Here is a 21,667-nt window from a genome sequence, read left to right on the forward strand (position 1 = left end):
TCAATAAGATGTTGACTTTGGGTGTGCCATTGATAGCTTTTGTTATGTTGAGTTAGGATCCTTCTATACCTCATTTGTTCAGGGATTTTAAAATGAGGGAATATTGAACTTTGTCAAATGCTTTTTCCCCATGTAGGAGGATCATATGATTTTCCTTCTTTATTCTATTGATGATCTGCATATTTATTGATTTGCATATGATGAACCATCCTTGCATCCCTGGAATGAAACCAATTTGATCATAGTATATGATCTTTTTGGTGTGCTGTTAAATTTTATTTTCTAGCAATTTGTTGAAAAAATTTTCATTTACGTTTTTAGGAGATATTGGTCTACAGCTTTTTTTGTGTATGTTCTTGCCTAGTTTTAGTTTGGAACTAAATTCTTAATTCTTCTTTTAAAACATATTTTCTTTTTTACAGAGAAGGGATCTGGTCTGTGATCCTGGAATATTCGTAGCACAGTGAATTCCACAGCTCCTGTCTCTCACCTTTTGGATTTTCTTCTTCCTACTTCCAGCTTCCCAAACCCTTAACACACAACACTGAGGGCAAAACTGTGATGAAGTTAAAAAATCTGGGAGCGCCCGCAAGGTACACAGACAGTGCTTTGGAGACCAAGACAGTGAAGTTAAGATTAAAACCTTCAGTGCAGGGCTCCCTGTGCCTGTCATGCCTGAGGAGACAGACAGACCTCTCATGGATCACAGAACCCTGCTGGGGTCAGAAAACTCAGCTGGCTCCTTTTCCTTCTACATTCAGGCTTCTACAACCTCTCAGCAGGAAGGCCGCCTACTGTGGTCTCTCCTGTTCCTTTTCTCAGTAACATACACCCTTGCTCTTGGACACAAGGTACGAAGTGGACATCTTCTGCTTCACTTAAAGGGTAAGAGGGAAATGAGGTGTTTAAGCGCCGGGGTGTGTGTCTGGGGGTGATTTAAATGTCCATGGAACTTGAAACTTCCAGAGAACACCCAAGCGGCCAATAAAATCAGACTCTTCATTAAAATTCACAAGAGCCACAGGAAGGCTATCATTGGCCAGGCTCCCAGGACCCAAAGATGGGAGGGGGGACGCAAATCCCGCCCAAACCCTAGGGGGATGGAGTTGGCACCAAGGACTTCTGATCGACCCCAGGGCAGCGGATAGCGGGCCAGGCACTTCAAAGGGTGCGGAGCAAAGCAGCCCTCGCCACCCCTGCGCTGCACCTCCGAGGCCCGGCGTCAAGACTGCAGTCGGGTGGAAATCGGGAGAAGCACGAGTGGTGAAAGAAGAGCCCAAAGTCCTTAAGCCCGAGAAAAGGAGTGCAGCGGCGTGGGTCAGACGCGACGTCGCTCCGCGCGAAAACTTCGCGGTCAGAGTCCCGAGCGGGGCGTCCACAGCAGAGGTCGCAGCAGCCCCTGCACCTCGCTCCTCGCTAGGCAGCTTCAAGAAACGGCCTCGGGTCAAGGACAAGGATCTGTGGCCATGGCCGAGGCTACGGAGCCAGAGGGTGGCGCTTCGGGTCCCCAGGGGCCGCCCGCGGGCTCAGCGCTTCTGGTGGAGCGACCGGGCGAAGCCGGGGCTGCGGGCTTGGAGGCGGCGGGGCAGGAGGCGAGTGAGGGCGCCGTGGAGGCACCCGGGGCAGAGGGGGCGGGCGCGGCGGCGACGGCCGCGGTGAAGGAGGAAGGAGGCGGCGGGCCGGACTCAGGGTGCACCGGCGAGCTGTCGCCGGGAGCGGGCAGTGGCTCGGAGACAGAGACGCGCGATCCGAGGGGAGCGCAGGGCGAGGCGGAGGCAGAGGAGGGCGCCCCGCAGGGCGCCGAGGCGCAGGTGGCCGGGCCGAGCCAGGAGCCGGGCGCGCAGGGCGAGGCCGCAGGGGAGGCTCAGGGGGAGCCCGGGGACCCCGGAGTCCCAGCGGAGCAGGAAGAGGCGGGGAACCAGCTGGAGGCGCCGCGGGTCACCATAGACACCCAGGAACTTTCAGGGGACAGCATGGACGCGCAGGGGCTGGCGGGAGGCACGCAAGGGGCGGAGGGCGAGCCCCAGGATCGGCAGGAACACAGTCCCCAGCCCCAGTCCGAGACCACTGAGGTCGCTGTCGAGGAAACTGGGGGGCCCAGCCCGGGGGAGTTTGCGGGAGCCACGGGGGAGGTGGGGTCTGAGGAAGCGGTCCCTGGGGACGCGAAGACAGGCGCTGGTGAGGATGGGGACCCGGGCGGGGGCCCGAAGGAGACAGAGGAGGAGGAGGAGCGGCGAGAGCCGGCTCCGAGCGAGGACGCCTCGGCAGCTGGGGGCGAGGAGGAGCCCCCCGACCGCAGCCCGGATGGGGAGGCGGCCGAGGAGATGGGAACCGAGCGGCCCGAGACCGAGCTCAGCAACCACCTGGCGGAGGAGGGCAGCGCGCAGGGCAGCGACGAGTCGGCGCGCGTGAACGGCCGCCGCGAGAACGGCGAGGCGTCGGAGGAGGGGGACCCGGGACAGGAGCACGACATCACCCTCTTCGTCAAGGTAAATTTCGCTTCTCCCAAGTTTTAGACGCCATCTCCCATCTTTAGTCCTGGTCTCCTCAGATCCAAGAGGGACGCGCGGGGAGGTCCCTTCTTGTCCTGGTTGTCACCGGGCGCTTCCACCTGCCAGAGGGAGGTGGAACAGCTAGGTTTTCAAGAAGAGTTGCAGGAGCATTTGGGGGAGGTCTGGGGCAAGGGCGGAGGGGAGTGCGGATGTGGGGTCAGCATTCCACTGCCTTTTGCCCTGAAAATCCTAACTGACCCTCCTGGTCGCCGGGTTATTAAAGAATTAATTAGGGGGGAAACAAAAAGTGACACGCCCAACTGGTGTTCCAAGGATTTTTGCCAAAGTAAGCTCTGATCCTTGAAGTGAAACAATGCAAACAGGTAGGATCAGTGTGAGAAGTAGCCCCAGGACTCAAATCCCAAGGTCCAGAACTGATCAACAGTTTTAAGTTCCACAAAGGAATTCTGTTTAAAGAACAGATAATATGCGATAATATGCGTTTGGGAGGAAAGTGGAAACTTATTTACATATTATTGCTTTTTCGTTGAACATTTTACATTTACTTTGAAAGAGTGCAGAGGCTGGTGACTTGATTGTCATCTGCCTCTGTGTGTGTGTGTGTGTGTGTGTGTGTGTGTGTGTGTGATATTCTGTCTCATTTCAGTTGGAAAGGGCAGTGATTTAGTTTGTGAAGGAGTCTGTGGAGAAATGATGGAGGAGACAAGAGGAAGGAAGTTTTGAGTTTTAATAGCTGTTTTTACAAGGTTCCAAAAATACATGGGCAAAGTCCAGTAGCTGCTCACACCAAGAGCTTTGTTTAAAAAAAAAAAAAAAAAAAAAAAAAAGCCCATTCTGAAGAACTTTGGCCAGACCCCTGGGAAACTGGAGATAATAAGATCAAGAATGTGCATTGCAGGTTGAATCCTAATCCTTTAGAAATACTTTCAGGCTTATAGAAGCCTGTTAGGGCCTAAACCTTCTGGGCTGAAATGTAGGCAGAGTTTAATAAGTAAAGGGAGGGGCTCCCAAAGTGGTTCGAATCAGAATTTCAAGAAGTGTTTGGGTGGCAAAGAACTTGGGAAGGAGCAGGCGTTTCTTCACCGCTGAGAGGGGCTGTTCCTAGCATTTTTTTTTTTTTTAAGGTACTAGAACAAAGAAGGTGTAAAACGATGTATTGGGGCATAACCCAAGGGCACAACCCCTAGGAAGGTGTGGGAAAACGGTGTGAGCTGCTGGGTGGTTCAGATCCGCTTGGTTTAAGGAACTTTTCCATTGCTCTGGTGGCATGGCTACAGGATTTCAGCAAATAGTCTCGTGTTACAGCTTCCTACCTAGTCTTTCTGCTTCTGTGTTAGTCTCTTCAATTTAGTCCCTTCCAAATCATCGGTGAGCCAGGAAAAACCCAATCATTCTGCTTCTTAGTGTAAAAATTCTTTAGTTGTTTATTGCAGAATTTCAGGTAAACCCACATTCCAGAGCCAGGCACAAACCCTTCATGAGGTTTTCATGATGTTAACCCTGTCCCCTTTCCGTCCCGTCTTCCCTGGGCATTGCTGGGATCCCCACCCTTTGTCACCCATGGCACTGCAGCATCAGCCTCAATGAAGTACTTTATAACTCTTGAGAGAACCACATTCCTTCCCGCCTTGAAATGTTGCACGTACTGTGCCCTCTGCCCAAAAGGAGTCCTGTCCATGTCCCCTACTCCCTGCCCCTGTCCCTTCCTGCTTCCTGATGATCTGCTGCATGTCCACTACTCAGGGTGGGCTTCATCCCTTCTGGGGAGGCTTTGCATCTCCAGTCTGGGTTGGATGAGGATCCCCTGTGTGGACGCGTCACACACACACAGGGCACTGTCTTTCACATGCCTTGTCTCTTTTCTGGACTGTGTGAAATGCATCATTAGGTCTGGGACAGACTGCAGTTGTGGATCGTGGGGAAAGTTTGAGTGGGTGGCTGTCTGTGTGAGTATAGTGTAATCAAAATCATGCACTTAGGAGCCAGTGGGTCTGGAATCAAATCCTAGCTCTGCAACTTTGCAACTTTGGGCAAGCAGTTCAACCCTTCTGTGTCTTTGTTGTCTCATGAGCAAAAGGGGGACAATAATAGCACCTACTTCCTGTGGTTATTGTGGAGATTCAAGAATAGATTCCATAAAGCACTTTGAGCATTGCTTGGCTTGAAAGAAGCATAGTGTAAATTTGGGTGTTTGTTGTTGTATCTGCTCAGCTCCCCTAAGCTTCCCTTGATTCCGCTTGGAGGCTGTCTCCATTTCTTTTTAAAGAGAAAATTCCTCTGGGTGCCTAATTATCTCCATTCTTTGGGGGATAAGAGTTGTGAAAAGTGAAAACAATTCTTCCTCTCACTGCTGCTCAGGAGTGACTGCTGCTCAGTTCCAGGCCCGGGGAACTCATCCTCCGTGGGGTGCTAGGCTTGGTCTCCTGTTGTCCTGCTTATTTACTTATTTTCCTGTAGGGAAGCAAACAGTGAGTCAGTGAACTTCTGAGGTTCTCTTGAGATGTACCTCATCTCAGTATTGCATCTCAGTTTCTTCCATCCCACTAATCATTTTCCATAAAAATAAAGGGAGATGCAGATGGACAAACGAGACCCTGACAGCGATGAGCAAGCAAAAGACCTTAGACTGCTGTGTCCTCCAGGTTTGTACTAATTGACTTAAATTCCTTAACCTGGGTCAGAATTTCTTTGCCAGATTTAGTCTTTCTTAGGTTCCTTCTCCAGGCTCTGTTTGAGGTGGAGACTGTCTTTCACAGTGAACATCTCACCTGGGTTTTGTACAGATGCTAAGTACTCATATTGGGTGGGGTCACCCCCCATTGGCATTTATTTATTTATTTTACCTTTTTAAAAATTTTAACAAGAAGACTTTTTTGTGTTTGTTTTTTAGTACCGGGGATTGAACTCAGATCCTTGACCACTAAGCCACATCCCCAGCTCTATTTTGTATTTTTTGTATGGAGACAGGGTATACTGAGTTGCTTGCTGTTACCGAGGCTGGCTTTGAACTTGTGATCCTCCTGCCTCAGCCTCCCAGGCCTCTGGGATTACAGGCATGTGCCACCACACCTGGCTAACAAGAAGGTTTTTAAAGTGTGCGTTATCCTTGTACATAGCGTGGAATTTGTTGTCACAACAGGTTTTCTGTGGTGCAGCTGGAACACAGAATTCACAGAACTGTTCTATAGGAAGAGTCCTGCACTATTCTTCCAGATCTCCCTCCAGCCTTCAGATGAGGACGCAGGAAACGCATATTAAAATTAATTAAGCCACATTCTGTTTGTGAACTTTTACATTTCTTCCTATTTTTAAAAAACAAACATATTGGTTACAAAAAGATACCAGAAAGGGACCTCGGAACATGTAATTGTACTTCTAATTGCCTCGAATTGCCTTCTGATTTTAGCCACCTAGTAGATTATATTCCCAGTCTTTGTGAGAAACATCCTGTTATTAACCCACCGTTTCCTTTTATTCTATAAGGATGCAAGGCCGTATTCTTGTAAAAGAGCCAGAACCATGTAGAACAGGCCCAGCAAGTCCTCCCGAAGGATCCTGTGGCAAGTCACTTGCCGATCATGCTAAATTTTGGGTTTCTTTTCCCCTCAAAGAAGCGTTAAGTATGTCATCAAATTACAAGGTATCCAACCCCCCAATCACATTTAGTAAGAGGTTTTTTCCTTCTTTACTCACAACAACAAAGGGTAACAACCTGGTGGCACCACAACATAGCAACATCCACAGACAAACGCTCACAAGCGAAGTCCTTGGAAATCTCATCCTGCGGGGCACTTTGAGGCAGGGGCCAGGAGTGGGGTGCTCGGAGACAGGGATTTCCTGGAAAATTGCGCATAAATGCTCTGTGTGACCGGGGAGTGATCCAGGGCTACAGTCTAGGAATTTCTTAAACTATGTTGTGGACATTCCGTGTTTAACTAGAACAAGTTGCTGAGATGGCTTGCATTTGCCATCACACTGGGATTCTTCAAAGAGGTAAAACAGTCCTGACGGAACAAAATAAAACTTGGGAAAGACATGGCCTTCGAGTAAGCTTTGTCACCCAGAAATGCCAAAAAGAGAACAAAGAACCTGCCATGCATTGCCACACCACATGTCCTCAGGAGCATCTGAGACCGGTGCTGAGGGACCCCAGGTAGACCAGCTGGCTGTGGTTTGCTGTGCACATCTTCCCGGGAGAGAGCTGAGACATGCTGTTTTCCTAACCCGCACAGGTTGCCAAGTGTTCTGAAAGGAAACAGGTGAGGGTGGGCTTCTGTGCCTTTGGTGCTCCCTGAAAACCAGTTTTGTGGACTTTTTCTGATTATCAAATAAAACCCACTTGTAAATTACATGTATGAAATCTGTACAGTTACTCATGCTGAAAATAGGTAGGATGGAACAGATTGCTGACTTCATGCATGAAGGCACGGGTGTGGGCCCAGTACTGGGGACACGGCACCCCTTGCCACACTGAGTGAGGCCTCTGGCCTCACCACCTGGCGAGCAGTGGGCTCTCGGTTGGTGCTTTTTGTGACAACAGGTAGGTGGTTGGATGGATGTTGATGGCTGAAGGTGATAGCGACTAAGAAGCAAAGCCCGACACTGCTCAGTTATCCCAGTCCAGTGCCACTTGCAAGAGGCACAGGACCAGCTTCCTCCCTGAAGATGGCTTGGCATCCCGGCTTCAGATCTGGGGGCTTCGGGTACCTGTGGCTCTGTCCTGCCTTGTGCACAGGCCACTGCTCCCGCTCCTGTGTGGGCTGATGGCTGTGTGCTTCATGGTAGCAGTTGTGTTCCTTGCCTTCAGCATGAGTCCTTCCTGGGGTCCTTCATGTCCTTGGTCTCACCTGGCCAGCCTTTCTCCCTGAGGCGCACTCAGCTATCCTATCTCCTGGAGCATCTGAAGTTGGCAGGACATCTTCAGAAATACTACACTGGGTTCTCTAAGTGTGTAAATTTACCCTTTCATTTCACATGCCCAGGTAAAAACTGAGGACTTGAAGGAATGTGTATCAGGAATCAGCCTACCATCTCTTCCATCCTCAGAGAAGCATGGAACCTGAAGCACTGTGCTACAGTCCATCTCATTCAATACTCACGAAGGGCCTTGTGTTGGAAACCAGGCTAATACCTTGGAGCATATTGGCAAGTGTCTTAGTCTGTTTTCTGTTGCTATAACAAAATACTCAAGGCTAGGTAATTGATAAAGAATAGAAGTTTATTTAGTTCATAGATCTGGAGGCAGGAAGTCCAAGAACATGGCGCCAGTCCTTCCTTGGCCTCTATCTGGTGATATCATAACTATGGTGGGGGGGTATCACATGGCAAGACTGAGCAAGAGTGCCAACTCCAGGATCTCTTCCTCTTCCTCTTCTTCTAGAGTCACTAATACCACCATGAGGGCCCACTCATGATCTCATCTAGTCTTATTTACCTCCCAAAGACCCCACTTCCAAATACCATTAACATCTGAGTTTTGGGGTTCAGCTGGCAACATGTGAGCTTCTGGGGACACATTCACACTGCAGCAACAAGAACTGAGAAGTCCTTGCCTCAGAGCTTACCCTCTGTTATGAAGGAGGGGTGGACATTGAGCAGTGTAAGACCTCGTGCGTGCAGCGCATCTCCGCTGGGCTGGAGCTTGGGCGGCAAAGACCATGCTCTTTTTATCCGTCGCTGTTCTCCTGGCTTTAGCACAGTGTCTGGCATGTGGGAGATCGTGCTGGTGAAGGGAAGGAGCGTGGCGGGGACGGAGAGGCTGCAGGGGCATGCAGCGGGAGCACCTTCATGCTGGGAAGAACACGGTCAGGAGTGTTTGGTGGCCGTCAGTGGGTTAGCCAAAAACACACTTTGGTTTACCAAAGTTTTTTCTTACACACAAGAAATAGGATGCAGTGATTTAGCCGCAACATCACAGAGGGCACAGATTGACTCTGTGTCTTCTTTCTCCCTTCATCATCAAAAGCTGGCTCCTTTAGCCTCTGGGTCAGATCTTCATCAGCAACACCTGGAGCAGGAAGTGGGGAAGGGCTGGGGCTTTGTCCCTCTCAACCAGGAGGAGCATCTCCCCACAACTGGAGGGGACTTTCCCTTCTGCCCATTGGCTGGAGCTGGCTTTTGTGCCCCGCCCCCTCCAGGCCTTTCCCAGGCACCCAGATTGGGAGTTCAGGTGGGGTGGGGGGGGTGAGGACAAGTCTGACTTAGACCAGGGCCAGCAAATGATGGCTTACGGGTCAAATCCAGCCTGCCAGCTATTTTTGTACACCTGCAGCCTAAGAATGCTTCTTACCTTTGTAAATGGTTGAAAAATAGCAAAAGAAGACTTCATGACACACGGAATTATAAGCAGATGTCAGTGCCCATAAATAAAGTTTTTTCCCTTTTTTTTGGACCCAGCCTTAATTATACCTACATGCATTATTTATGACTGCTTTCACTGCAACAGCAAAATTGAGTCTTGTGACAGAGACTCTGTGGGCCACAAAGCCTGAAATATTTACTGCTGGGCCCATTAAGAGGAGGTGTGCTGACCCCCAAGACCGACTTTGACTCATCACTCTGGGCAAGATGCATTGACATCCTTAAAGAATCAGAGTTTTCTTTACAAGGAAAAAAGGAAATGGCTATGGAATAAAGAACCCACAGGTTCTAGCACTGCAAGAAATATTTAAGACACTAAATATCTTTATACATTTATACATTTTAGAAATGTGTTTTGTTTATGAAGTCCACGTTTTATTTAAGCAAAGTAAAAATAAAATATACATTAAATGTGTTCATGTAGAATTTGAAACAATACATTCATGTGGCCCATGGGATTCTTTTGTAAAATGTACTTAACATTTATTTAGAGGATAATACAATAACATAACAAAACTTACACATAAGAAGATATAATACAATGAAAATGTGTCTTTGGCTACCTTGGAGACCTAGTTTTCCAGTTTTTTCCTTCCTTTAGACAACCACTAAATATCTCTTTCCTCAAATATTCCATGCATATTCAGTTATATATGTAAATATCCTCATTGTATTAGCTATCAACTGCTGGGTAACAAATTATTCCAAGACTTAAAACTTTAAGACAATAGACGTTCTTCAGAGTTTCTCTGGGTCAGAAATTTGGGACCAGGTAGTTGAGTGGTTCTGGTTTAAGGAGTTGCAGTTATGATGTCAGATAGGGTTGTGGTCTTGTCTGAGGGACCAACTGGGCCTGGAGGACCTGCTTCCAAGATGGTGGACTCACATGTCTTTTGGCAGGAGGATTGGTTCCTCATCAACTGGGCCTCTTTCCACAGGGCTGCATTAGTGTTTTCCCACCATGGCCTCTGGCTTCCCCAGAGCAGGGATCTAAGACAAACCAAGAAAGAAGCCACTACATCTTTGATGACTGTCACTTCTGCTCTATTTCACCTTTTAGAAATCAATCACTAAGCCCATACCGTGGACAGAGTGGCATTAGACTCTGCCCTTTAAAGGAAAAGTCAAAGAATTTGTGGACACATTTTAAAGACCTCACATCTACTTATTTTCCTCCACAAAAGACTACTAGTGCACTGAAAATATGTTGATCTCTCTCTTGCTTTCTCCCCTTAATGTTCTATCTTGGGACTCATTCCCTCCCAGTGCCTAAAGCTCTCTCAGGATTTCATTAAAATTTCATGGTATTTGGTGTGGGTATTCTCTAAACTTGATCCCTCCTGGGTGGATGTATAGGTCCCTACCTCTTTTTGATCATTAAACGATGGTGTAGTGAATATCTCTCCACAAATGTATGATAAAATATCGGAGTTAAATTCTTTGAAATGGTCTTGCATACTTAAAATTTGATAATCTTTTCCAAATTTCCTCTTCAAAGAGACAATACCAGGTGACATTCCTCTGGCCCTTTATCTGTGCCACGTTTATTCCACTAGACCTCCCCACCCAAACTTTGAATCTGAGAAGTGAGAAATGATGCCCATTGTCTTTTAATTCATGTTTTTTTTTTATTGTATGTGAGATTGAAGATGCTTTTATCTGTTTAACTATCAGTATCTGTTTTCTGTGAGCTGGTTGTTTATATCCATTGCTCAATTTTCAAGTTGGCTTTTTGATTCTATTCTTAATTTTTATGGTAAAGAATTTAGACCCTTGTCCGACATATGTGTTCCCCTTGTTTTTCTCGGAGTGCATTTACTGTACTGGAGTGATTCACTCTTGGGGGTCTCAGTAATTTCTCAAACCTGATGCGTGGGAAAAGGAGGCGCAGGCTGCATGGCCGCTCTTGTGATCTTGAGCTTTGTTCACTGGAGCCTTTAAAGGCTCTGTTGTTTTTTATATTCTATAACTTCTTAAATCCTGAGGGATTAGGTATTTCCAGCCATGCTCTTCTCCCTTTCTTCTAATTATCAGGTACATTTTAGCAAGCACATGCCCTTTCACAATTTAACTCTGTGCTAAAGGCTGAGAGCTCCTAAGAGATTTAAACTGTGTGGATAGTAGGAGCGTGTCATGCCCACATGACTCCATTGGAAAATGCCAGGCAAATCACTTTGATCTTGTGTGCCCTCTACTGGAATAAATTTGATACCCACGAAACGAAACCATTGGGAAAACATCTTCTGTGATGCATCAATAGCAAAATACTCTCTAGGGTCATGTCTCTTAGACAAATTTCCTGTTTATGCTTCCACCTGCTTAAAGAGTGAACCAAAAAACTCATAGAGAATGATGACAAACCTTTGCCAGAGGTCCAGTGAACCAGACAGGATCGTGAAACCTCCTCAGCGCTCATGTTTACTGAGTGGGAGGGAGAACTGAATACTCAACTCTTAAAGATTGTTTGGAAGCTTCTGAGGAGGAAGCTCCACTGAGAAACAGGCAGCGTTGATAGACACTTTCATGCAGCCTACAGGGGCTAAGTCTTAATTCTCTATGTGTGTGCAAGAAATAATCAGTTTAAAAAGTATTCTTTAATTCCAGAATTGTACTAGGTTTGTGGATTCTCCCTCAACTCACTGTTTCTCTCCCTTTCTGTGCTTGACTGTTCACATAGAAGTTGAGTCTCTTGCCATGGGAGAAGTTTTGCAAACTGCCATTATGGTGTTTGGGGCCCAAGGCTGGAGAACCCATTTCCAAGATGGCGGACCCATGTGTCTTTTGGCAGGAGGATTGGTTAGCACAGTGCATATTTAAAACAGATATTTACTGGTTACCTTCCAAGTATTAGACATTGCTCTTGGGGCTTGGGAGGCAGCTGTGATTAGAACACACATAGCCACTGCTTTTCTGGAAACCGGAGAGCGATGCAGAAAGGAACAGTTACCTTATGGTGCAAGGAAGGAAGAGCACAGGGGCTATTGGAGAAGGTGGAAAGGGCAGGCTGGCAGTGGGCAGAAACCGCGGTCAAGGGGTGTGTCAGTCAGCTTGGAGTCACTCATGTCACTCCAACAGTAGGAGATAATTCACTTAGAAAGAGAAAAGTTAGCTTGATTTACAGCTGTGGAGGTTCCAGTTCATGGCTGCTTGGCCTTGCTGCTCTTGGGTTTGTGACCAGGCAGCACATCATGGTGGGGAGCAGTTGATGGAGTGGAGCCACTCACTTCGTGGCCAGGAAGCTAAAAAGAGGAAGAGGAAGGTTCTGTCCTTCCACTGCCCCCTTTGAGACCTCCCATTAACACCCCCCACAAAGGTTCCACGATCTCTCAACAGCGCCACTCTGGGGAGCAAACTTTTAGTACATGGGCTTTCAGAGAGTATTTAAGATCCAAACTGTAGGGGGGACTTTTAGTCTCTAGATTGCTGGGACAACCATCTGCTGCAGGTCGAACAGTGTTATCCCCCCATCTGTACCATGGATGGATACCTGAGTGACCACCATGGAGAAGCATGGCTTCTAGGCCAGGTGGGAAGATTTGGGTGGTCAGTGTGTTTGTAGAATGTGCGTTTTTATCCCTTAGCCTCTATTGATCTGAACCCATGGTGTTACTTGAATCAAATTGTATTGGCAGACATTGGCTGTCAGAGGACAGTGATTGAAGGGCTGTGGCATGTGGAAAAGCACCTTTCGGCTTCTGTGTCTGTGGCAGGAGACCCCAGTAGGGAGAGTGGCTGAGGACCTGCCTGGGGAGGGGCAGACCAAGGCCCATCACTGCAGTGCCGATGCAAGGAGGGCCTTGACCAGCGACCCGGCTCACTCCATCTGCTCATTTCCGCCATCTCTGTTTTTCCAAACAAGAAGAAAAAACATAATGCATGTCAAGCAGACAGGAGTCACAGGGTCCCCTTTCTGTTTCCAAGTGTGTACGTGCAGAGCTGGTTCTGCCTTCCATGTAGGGGTGCTCTCCACAAAGAGGGTGGCCAGCTGCCGAGAGCAGAGAAGACCAGAGTCACTCTGCTTCAGGCATTGTGCTTGCATTTTTCTAGACTTTTTTTGGGACATAGATGCTACAGTCCAGCAGGCAGAAGCTCATCATGCAGCCCTAGCAGTGTCCCTTACTACCCGTGTTCCATAATGAGCCCTGGGGGAGATCAGGGACGTGGAGGCAGAGCAGGGAGATCATGGTTGTTTCCAAGGCTGGGACACAAAAGGATGCTCTGCTCAGGCTCATAGGGCTGTGGCTACACAGTGTGTCCAAAACACTGGGCATCTCACAGCAACCATGTCCTTCCAAGGTTGCACGGAGCAAAGGTGTCATGACCTGGAGATCCAGGGACAGCTGGCCATTTTCCTAAATGAAAAAAATTAACGGTTCTCTGGTACCTTTGGTGTCAGGGCTTTGGAGGTGCATTTGAAGAACCCTGGAAAGATATGATCTTTACCCCAAATTTGTTCTTTTAACTCCAAGTCAGATGCTGTAGTCCTGCTTCCATAACTGGTCAGGCTGGATGGAGATTTGGGTTCTTCTCATTGGTTTCTTGGTGTCATTTAACTCTCCAGACAGAATTCAGTGCTTAAGAAAGCTCAGAGGTGTTAGCACGTCAGAGGTGGAGGGGGACGTTCTTTACCCACCGCCATTTAACCAACATATTACCATTCTTGGAATTGCAAATGGCAGCAATAGAGCAGAACTGCTCCAGATATCGATGTTTGCCAATGTAAGCCTGCAGATATGCAGCTCTGCCCATCACTGAATATAAAAGGATTTATGTTCTGTTTCCTTTAGACATTGCTATTGTTTCCTTAAGCCAGTTTGAGTTAATGAAAACTGAGTCTTAATAAATGATTGGGCATTTTGCAACACCATGGAATCTTAGTGTGGTGGATTGAAGATGGCCGCACATTCTTTGACAGGCCTGCTATTGAGAAGTAGGGTCCAATCTTCTTCCTCTGAATCTGACTTGACTTTTATGGCTCTTGGCAGTCAGTAGATATGGTGCAAGTGATGCTGGGTGGCTTTGGTCACTAAAGGCTACATAGCTTCTGCCTTATTCATTGATCATCCACCACACTGGATATCTGTGTAAAGCTTCCTTTTCTCCCTCCCTGACCAGCCTATCCACCAAATGGGCACCATGAGTGACCTTTGTCAGTGTCACTGGAATAGAGGGACCACTCAAGAAAGCATAGCTCAATTTCCTGACTCTCAAAATCATAATGTGTGTATAAAACAGACATTTTAGGTTCCTAAATTTGGGGGTAGTTTGTTATGCAGCAATTGGTGACTGAGTCATTAGCTTACGTTTCCTCTAAGTTGGTGAAATGTGACTGGGTAAAGAGACAGGGCCAAGGTGGGAGGTTTAAAGCAGTTTGGAGTCGGCCGAGCAGAGGAAAGGAATCTTGGTCCCTCCATTTGGTGCCTGCATGTTTTTCCTTTTAGTCACTGTGGGGATTGGAGGACCGTCATTCACCGGGGTACACAACAACAGGTCACATTATCAAGCAGACTTCCCAGAACAAGATGTCCTTTGTTGTAATAATTCCTTGTGAGAATTTTACAAGGAAATGAGCTTTTCATCTCCATGTATAAGCTTCAGTTGGTATCAGGCCAGATTATTAAATCAGGATTAAAAATAGCCCTAGCATTTCTCAAGCATAACTCATATATGAGAAAAAAAAATGGAGGGGGCCACGTTATTTGTTCATGTACTTTTTACGACTTGATTCTACCTGCTGTGATGACAACGCTAACATCACTAAGCCTTTTGCCAGAATTGAAAGCTCGAAGCCACGGGGTTTGGTAACTAAGCTACGTGGGTCAACCACTTAATCCATCTAATAATGAATTAATTGTTATGGCCGTCAAAAGGGATCAATGCTGTATATAGCTGGGAATATGTTAAGGATTAGGAAGCTTTTGCAAAGATCAGATCCATGTTTCAAAATGTTAAGATCTAAACTATATTTCTTTGGATTTAGGGGTGACGATGAATGAAATTATTTCTAGATTCTAAGGACCAGAAGAGTGAGCGGTGTGTTTGGATCCCCCTGAGGCTTGGAGGGAGCCACCTGATAGCACGTTTGACCAGCAGTGTGCAGATGGACGGACGTAGCTCTACACTGCACGGGCGGCCGGCTGCAGTGGCGTGGCCGCCAACGGGCCAGAGCCCCTGGAGAAGGTGTGCCCTACTCTGCAGCCTTCTATCTTTTTAAGAAAATAGACTCCATTTTTCTTTTTCTAAAATAGGTCTTGCTGCACTTACCACAGCATTTTTTTCTTCGTGGTCTTAAGGGCTGTGTGAGGCATATCATTTGTGTCAAAAGATCAGCTAGCATATAGCAGTGACCCTTGCCAACGGACTTGGACATGAGGGCCACCTGGCCTGCCTTAATTCCTCCTCAGGTGCCTGAGATGGGCCCCTTCCCCTGGGTTGCTGCTTTTGCTGCAGGACATGTCATTTCTACCCCTGGGTTTTGTTGGTGCGGCTGTCCTTGCTGGTTATCTTGTTGCCCACTAGGGGGCAGCCAAGGGCAATCAAGGGACTGAAGGATGATGGGCGCACTGGCTGGTTTTGGGCTCAGCCTTCTGCTTCTTGCAGTTGCTAAAGAAATGGAGATGGCTTCCAAATCAGTGCAGACGTCCTCGTGTGTCCTGGCTGCTCTGCCCTCGCCTCTCATGTCTGCAGGATGGCCTGCCCTGGGCACCTCCTGTCCCCCAACAGCTCCACCCTGCACCTAACCAAGGGGTGGAGGATAAGACGAGTGGGGATTCCTCCTGTGGTGGCACGATTGTTGAGGAAGAAGGAGACAGTGACGCTGAGCTGAGGAAAGCTTGGGCAGAGGGCACGGGGAGAAAGACCTTGGCGGCAAATCTCATAAACGTGATGCCACCTGCTTGACTTCCCACCATCTCTAAAGGAGACCCGCAAGCAGAAATTCCAGAATTTGAGCTGGGACTTCAAGTCCTGAGGGTTGCAAGGCCAGAAGCTCGCCAAAGCCAGAAGCCTTCCTGCATGCCACGACCACTGCAAAGGCACCCTGGTCCCGTGAAGAAACAGTGAACTTGGTTACACACCTGGACATGTGGGCTCCCGCCTCTGTGGAGATGCTGATAGTTTCACTCATGGTGTCTCTCTTACCCCTCGGGTGGTTCAGGCATCCTTGAGCTCCGAGCCACAGGACAATCCTCCCCCAGTTCTGTGGTTGATTGAGCATGTCTATGAAGTCATTCCTTTGTCCTTTAGCAAAACAGATAATCCTCTGTGGCATCACTGCTTCGTGGGAAAAATCAGTCAGTATGCAAATCCCACTCATGCCATCTTCCCCTGGAATGTAGGCCACCTGTTACTAACATCCTTCCCCAAGGAGGACCTGCGGAGGACAGTTCAACATGAGAATTTTTATTTTAAGTCTGCGGGATGCCCACATCTGGGCTGGACAGGCTGAGGCATGTTGCCCCCTGTAGAGTCAGAAATACCTAGGATCCACTTGCCCTTCCCTGCCCTTTAAATTCCACCCCCAAAACTCTTTCCCCTTCTCTGCGCCCCACTCTCCTGGTACCCAGGGACGCTAAGCTGCTGAGCCACATCCCCAGCCCTTATTTTGAGACAGGGTCTCACTGAGTTACTGAGGCTGGCTTTGAACCTTTGGTCCTCCTGCCTCAGCCTCTGGGATTCCAGGTGTTTGAGCTCCCTTAGTTTAATCTTTATGGATGCCTTTATTTCAGTGACAGGTTGTCGCCATCTCTCACAGATGCATGGAAGTAAGTCTTTCACTTTTATTCCAATAGAACCTTGCTGTGCTATTGTTTACTGAAGATTTTTATTTCTAATTCACTTTCTTATGTAGAAAGTGCTCTAACAAATGCCTCGTTTGGTGCCATTTGGGATTTGAAGTGCTCCCTTTTTTATTTTTATTTATATTTATTTATTTATTTATTTATTTTTATTGTAAACAAATGGGGTCCATCTTGTTTCTCTGTTTGTACATGAAGTGGAGGCATACCATTTTGTAATCATATATTTACATAGGGTAATGGTGTTTGATTCATTCTGTTGCTTTTCCTCCCCCCCACCCTCCCACCCCTTTTCCCTCTGTACAGTCCCTCCTTGCTCCATTCTTGCCCCTCTCCCACTCCCCATGAAGTGCTCCTTTTTTTCTGAGAACACACCCTCCGGCCTTTGCCAGGTAGCAGATGGGACCCTCTCTGGGGACTGTGGCCATGAAGGTTTTTCCTTTGAAAATTCTTAGGTTTGGCCAATGCTTTCAGACAAACCCCTGACTCCGTGGGCTCTGATGTTCCCTTGAGAGCTTTCTCATTTTGGATTCACTCTTGGTACGGGGTGAAAGGATGCTCCTGGCCCACCTCCTGTGGTCTGAACAGGTTCTTTCTCTTTCGTGAGCCATCCTGACCAGCTGTCCAGTTATGCAGTGAGACTAGTTCCGCGGCCTTACCATTCTTCCAAGTTTCTCCTTCTTCATCCCATTATAAAAGATGGCTCTGGATTTTCTTAGTGTATTTCCAGTTGATGGCTCTCTAATTTGGAGGTTTCAGCAGGATGGGCTACAACCTTGTATGTTCTCAAATAAATGTCAGGTCTGTGGGGATGAAGGTGAGGGCAGAATGAGGCGGTTCCTTCCCTGGTCTAGCTCATGGCTCCCCATCGGTGAGGGCACGTCACCACCTGGGTATGATCAGGCTCTGGAGGCCAGTGACATCACCTCCAATCACAGCTGGATTATCACCGCATCCGTTTTCTTTTGAATAGAGTATTTTCCTATTTACTTATCTACTAGCACATGACTGAAATATTTGCAGGTTTGTTTACACAGACAGTAAGATTTGGAGGCTTCGTCTTTGAATTCCAGTTTCTCAAGCCTTACTTTGCTTTGCCTCTTAATACAAAACAGGTATGGCCGTTCCTTATTTAACTGGGCTTGCCTAGATTGGACTTGGGATAATCAGTGAGCCAATATAGAACCCGGTCTTCTTCCATGGTATGGATGTGTCTTCTGCATGCATGGTTGAAGTGACTCATTGCCTTGACCCTGGACTACTGTGGCCACTGTGCATTTGCCACAAATTAGGGTCCTTGGTTTCTGGTCACTTAGCACACCTGCCCCTTTGAAAACAGGAGCCTTTGTTCCTCCACCAGGGGGACAGTTCTGTGACACTGATCTCAGACTGGGTTGTGGCTAGGGAAATGCTCTCCTTTTTTCCCAGGGGTGAGGGTGGGGTGAGAGTCATGGTATTTGCCAAAGAAAGCACGTGGCATGAAGACTTCCTTTTAACGAGGCCGGGTGTTGGTCTTGGCCAACCAGTTGGTCTTTGTCCTTGTTTGGAGAGTAGCTGATCCCTTTGGGCCTGGGGCCAGGCACCTTCCTTCTGCATGGGTCAGTGCAGGCCAGAGTGGGAAATGGGGAAGGTAAAGCTTCCAGATAATTCTGTGATGTCTGAAGTATCCTAAAAACTCTCCATTTAGGTTGCTAACTCTACAGGGTGGTATTCTCTCTGCTTATTGTCATAGCATGCTCAGATTTAGCAAATTAATCATCTCTGACCCAGGAACCCTTGAACTTGTAGGGATCTAGCAATGACAAGGAAACAAAATGAAGTCTAATCATTAGACCTGGAGCAGTTGCTCCTCTGAACACAGTTCCAGTAAACTTTTGTGATTTTCCTAAATGCCAGATTTTTTTTTTTTTTTAAATCCTGGTTCCAACTTTCCTGCTTTTGAAACCAAAAGCCAACTTTTCCTGTTTTATACATAAAATGATTTTATGTACTCCTGGTTGATTCTTTTGTCTCCTCTCACCAATGCAAAATGACAGGGTGGTTTGAGTCCAAAGCTTGTGAAACCTGAGGTTTTGGTTTGGCTAAGCAGGCTTAGCCTCAAATCTCCCTGGCCAGGAGAAAAGGCAGCATCGGAGAAGTTAGCAGATCCGTGTGGCATGGGTTTCTTAAACACGAAGAGACAGGGCGGAGTTTGCCAAATTTGCATTTGGATGTAGAAATCCCACTTCACTGTAGACGGCCCTGGCCTGCTCCACAGGCGTTTTTGTCTGTGCTGGGAGTTCGTCATTTATTTGCTACTCTTGTGGAAGTTCTTCCATTAAGCAAGACAACTGCAGGAGAAATGAATTACCTAATTGATTGGGGGTGGCTCTTGTTCTATCTTTCCCTATAACGTGAAGCAAAAATAATAATCCAGGAGATCAATTAAGAACTTCAGTTTGGAAACCAAATCGACTTCATCTCCTTGGTTGCTATTTTTCAGTATTCCGAGTGCTTTAATTTTAGATTGTGAGTATTCTTCAGAGCTCCAGTGACCAGCGGTAGTAATTAACACCGCTTCTCGAAACCACTTCAAACCTCTGCTAGCACATCCTTTCCAAGTGGGGACAAGCGTGTCCTCAGGCCTTGCCACTTCATCAGACACCTGCGGGAAGGCATCACCTGTGACAAGTTGTAGAAAGTTCTGGAAAATGGACTCCTTCCTTTTGTGTGTGAGGAAATGGACAGAGAATGTCAGCTTATAGGAAGGTTAGTGGCCAGGGGCCCCTGGGGAAGGCCACCACCTGACATACTGGCTTTTTTTCTAGACAGTTCTCTGAGTTTGAAGCTTTCGTAGAAGGCTTTGGAGACATCTTAAGACAGGTGAATGTTCCCTGAACTCATAAATCATCCCACACAGGTCATCTTTCCTCCTGCCTGAAAAGTTACCCACAAAGCTTCTGATTTTTGCCTTCTTTAGTATAAAAAGGAAAGCATTCCAAAATCCACGTTAGCCTCAAGTTCTATCTCTTACTTCTGTTAGGAACCCTTAAGATATTTCTTAACTGACTAGTTTCAGTCAGAACAAAAAGTACTATAGAAGCCCGGTTGCCAGCTGCGGAGAATTTTCATGTACTGGTCATTGAAACGAAACGGAGTGTTTGAGGCCCTGGACGTTTTCCCTTTGCAAATAGATGGCCCCAGGCCTTTGGCCTCCTTACCACTTACAAATGTTGGAGAGAAGAGTGAAGGGAAAGCAGGTATCGCCCTCCCAGGAAGCTACTTGTTTCTGAAGCTTTGCAAAAATGGCTAGAGAATTCTGAACAAATTGAGAAAGTTGAATTTGAACACTTTTGCGGTGGATTATGACTTGTGTTTTAGGGTCTGTTCTGCCAGCATTTGGGTTGACCCTGTTCCCTTACACACTGTGCTTTCTCCTGGTCCCCGCCCCTAGTTCTTCAGAGAGAGTAGAGAAATGATGTACAAATCTTAAATTGTTATTTTCCTGGCATAAACAAAGTATGCACAATCTGGCTGCAGAACTCAAATTAACATGTGTAGCCCCAGTTGTGTTTGGGACAGGATGTCCACAGTACACAGGACAGAAAGATGTCACCCTCAAGTAGGTTTTCCAAGGGGCCCAAGAGGGCTGTGGGGATAGAGAAGCCAACTCATCCTCGTTTCTTCAGACTTTGCTGGTTTTAAAAATGAAAATCATATGTATCAGGAAATCCCCGAAACCTGGGTAAATCTGGATGGTTAAGCCCCTGCGGGGGATAAAAAATAGTGACATTTTCCATCAGAACCTAATTAGGAATGGCAGTGGTTGAGTGGCTGGGAAAAATCTGAAAGTGCATCTCAAGACCACCAGGGGGCGCCAACAGCCTCTTCAAGTTCTTTCCCAGGCTTGCCAATTGTGTGCAGGTTCTGGAAACCACAGTTAGGAACCAAGATTAAAGAAAGGAATGATCCCAGGTAGACCCCTTATCTCTTGAGGTGAAGATTTGCATCTCTTCCCTGTTAAATTTTTGGGCAGGTGAATTCTGACACCAATCTTGCCAAGTAAAAAATTGGGGAAAAGTTGACTGAATCCAACTAGAAAGCTCCATGTGTGGTTTGTCCTCTAGAGGCTGTGGCCCCAAAGGTGAGAGGCAGGAACCAGCAGGCCTCCCAGAAATTCAGGTCACACAGTTACTGGAGTTAACAAGTTCACACAGAGGAGCTTCATCTTGGCTTGGTTGTTAGTGAGTTCAACACAGGGCTCCTTGGTGCCTGTGGTCACCATGCTAATCCCTGGCAAATGAGTGGAGAGACTCCATGCAGGAAATTTCTAGAGGCAGGCTGAGTATATCATGCTTCATTGTTTATCCCTCTGCATGATCAATTAGTTGACCTGACAAGCTGTCTTGGGGAAAGGACATATGGAAATCTTAGCTGTATGAGTTTTCTTTTGCTGCTATAACAAATTACCACAAACTTGGAGGCTTAAAACAACTTAGATTCACTATCTTACAGTTCTGTTAGTCAGAAGCCTGACAGACTTCTCACTCAACTCAAATTAGGGCATTAGCAGGACTGACTCCAGGGCAGAGTCCATGTCCTTGCTTTTTCTGGCTGCCAGAGGTCACCTGCCTTCTGCAGTTTAGGGATCCTCCCTCTGTCTTCTAAGCCAGTGACTTTTCATGTCCCTGATCATTCTCTCTGGTCAAATCTGTCATTGACTACAGCTGAGAAGAGTTTAGATTCGTGATTTGATTGGGCATGCTTGATCAGCAGGACAGTCTCCCCATCTCCAAGTCCATAACTTTGATACCATGTGTCACTTTTTGCCATGCCAGGTAACATAATCACAGGTGCTGCTACATATTTGGATGTGGACCTCTTTGAGGGGCCATTTTTCTGTCTATGGCACTGGTAAATTGTCTTAGAACTTGTTCTCTCATTGTTACCCAAGGCCATGGCCAGAGAGGGTTGTGATCAAAGGTAGACCTGTTTGGAAAGTCAGTTGGCGGCTGTTTT

The 21,667-nt window shown here is 47.2% G+C and overlaps 1 protein-coding gene across 2 annotated transcripts in view; it reads left to right on the forward strand.

Moving 5' to 3' along the window:
* The first annotated feature begins 767 nt into the window (after nt 1–767).
* Nucleotides 768–21,667, forward strand: part of Clic6 (chloride intracellular channel 6) — a 41,807-nt gene continuing 20,907 nt past the window's right edge. Inside the window, exons 1-2 of one of the 2 annotated variants that reach the window (XM_047565065.1) lie at nt 768–885; nt 1,137–2,489. In XM_047565065.1, coding sequence (XP_047421021.1) covers nt 1,467–2,489 — 1,023 coding nt within the window. In that variant the 5' untranslated portion in view covers nt 768–885; nt 1,137–1,466. Of the gene's footprint in view, nt 886–917; nt 2,490–21,667 lie in introns of those variants that run through there. The other variant, XM_047565063.1, reaches the window with a different exon arrangement.

This window comes from Sciurus carolinensis, chromosome 9 (genome assembly GCF_902686445.1).
Source record: "Sciurus carolinensis chromosome 9, mSciCar1.2, whole genome shotgun sequence".
NCBI classification, from domain to species: Eukaryota; Metazoa; Chordata; class Mammalia; order Rodentia; family Sciuridae; genus Sciurus; species Sciurus carolinensis.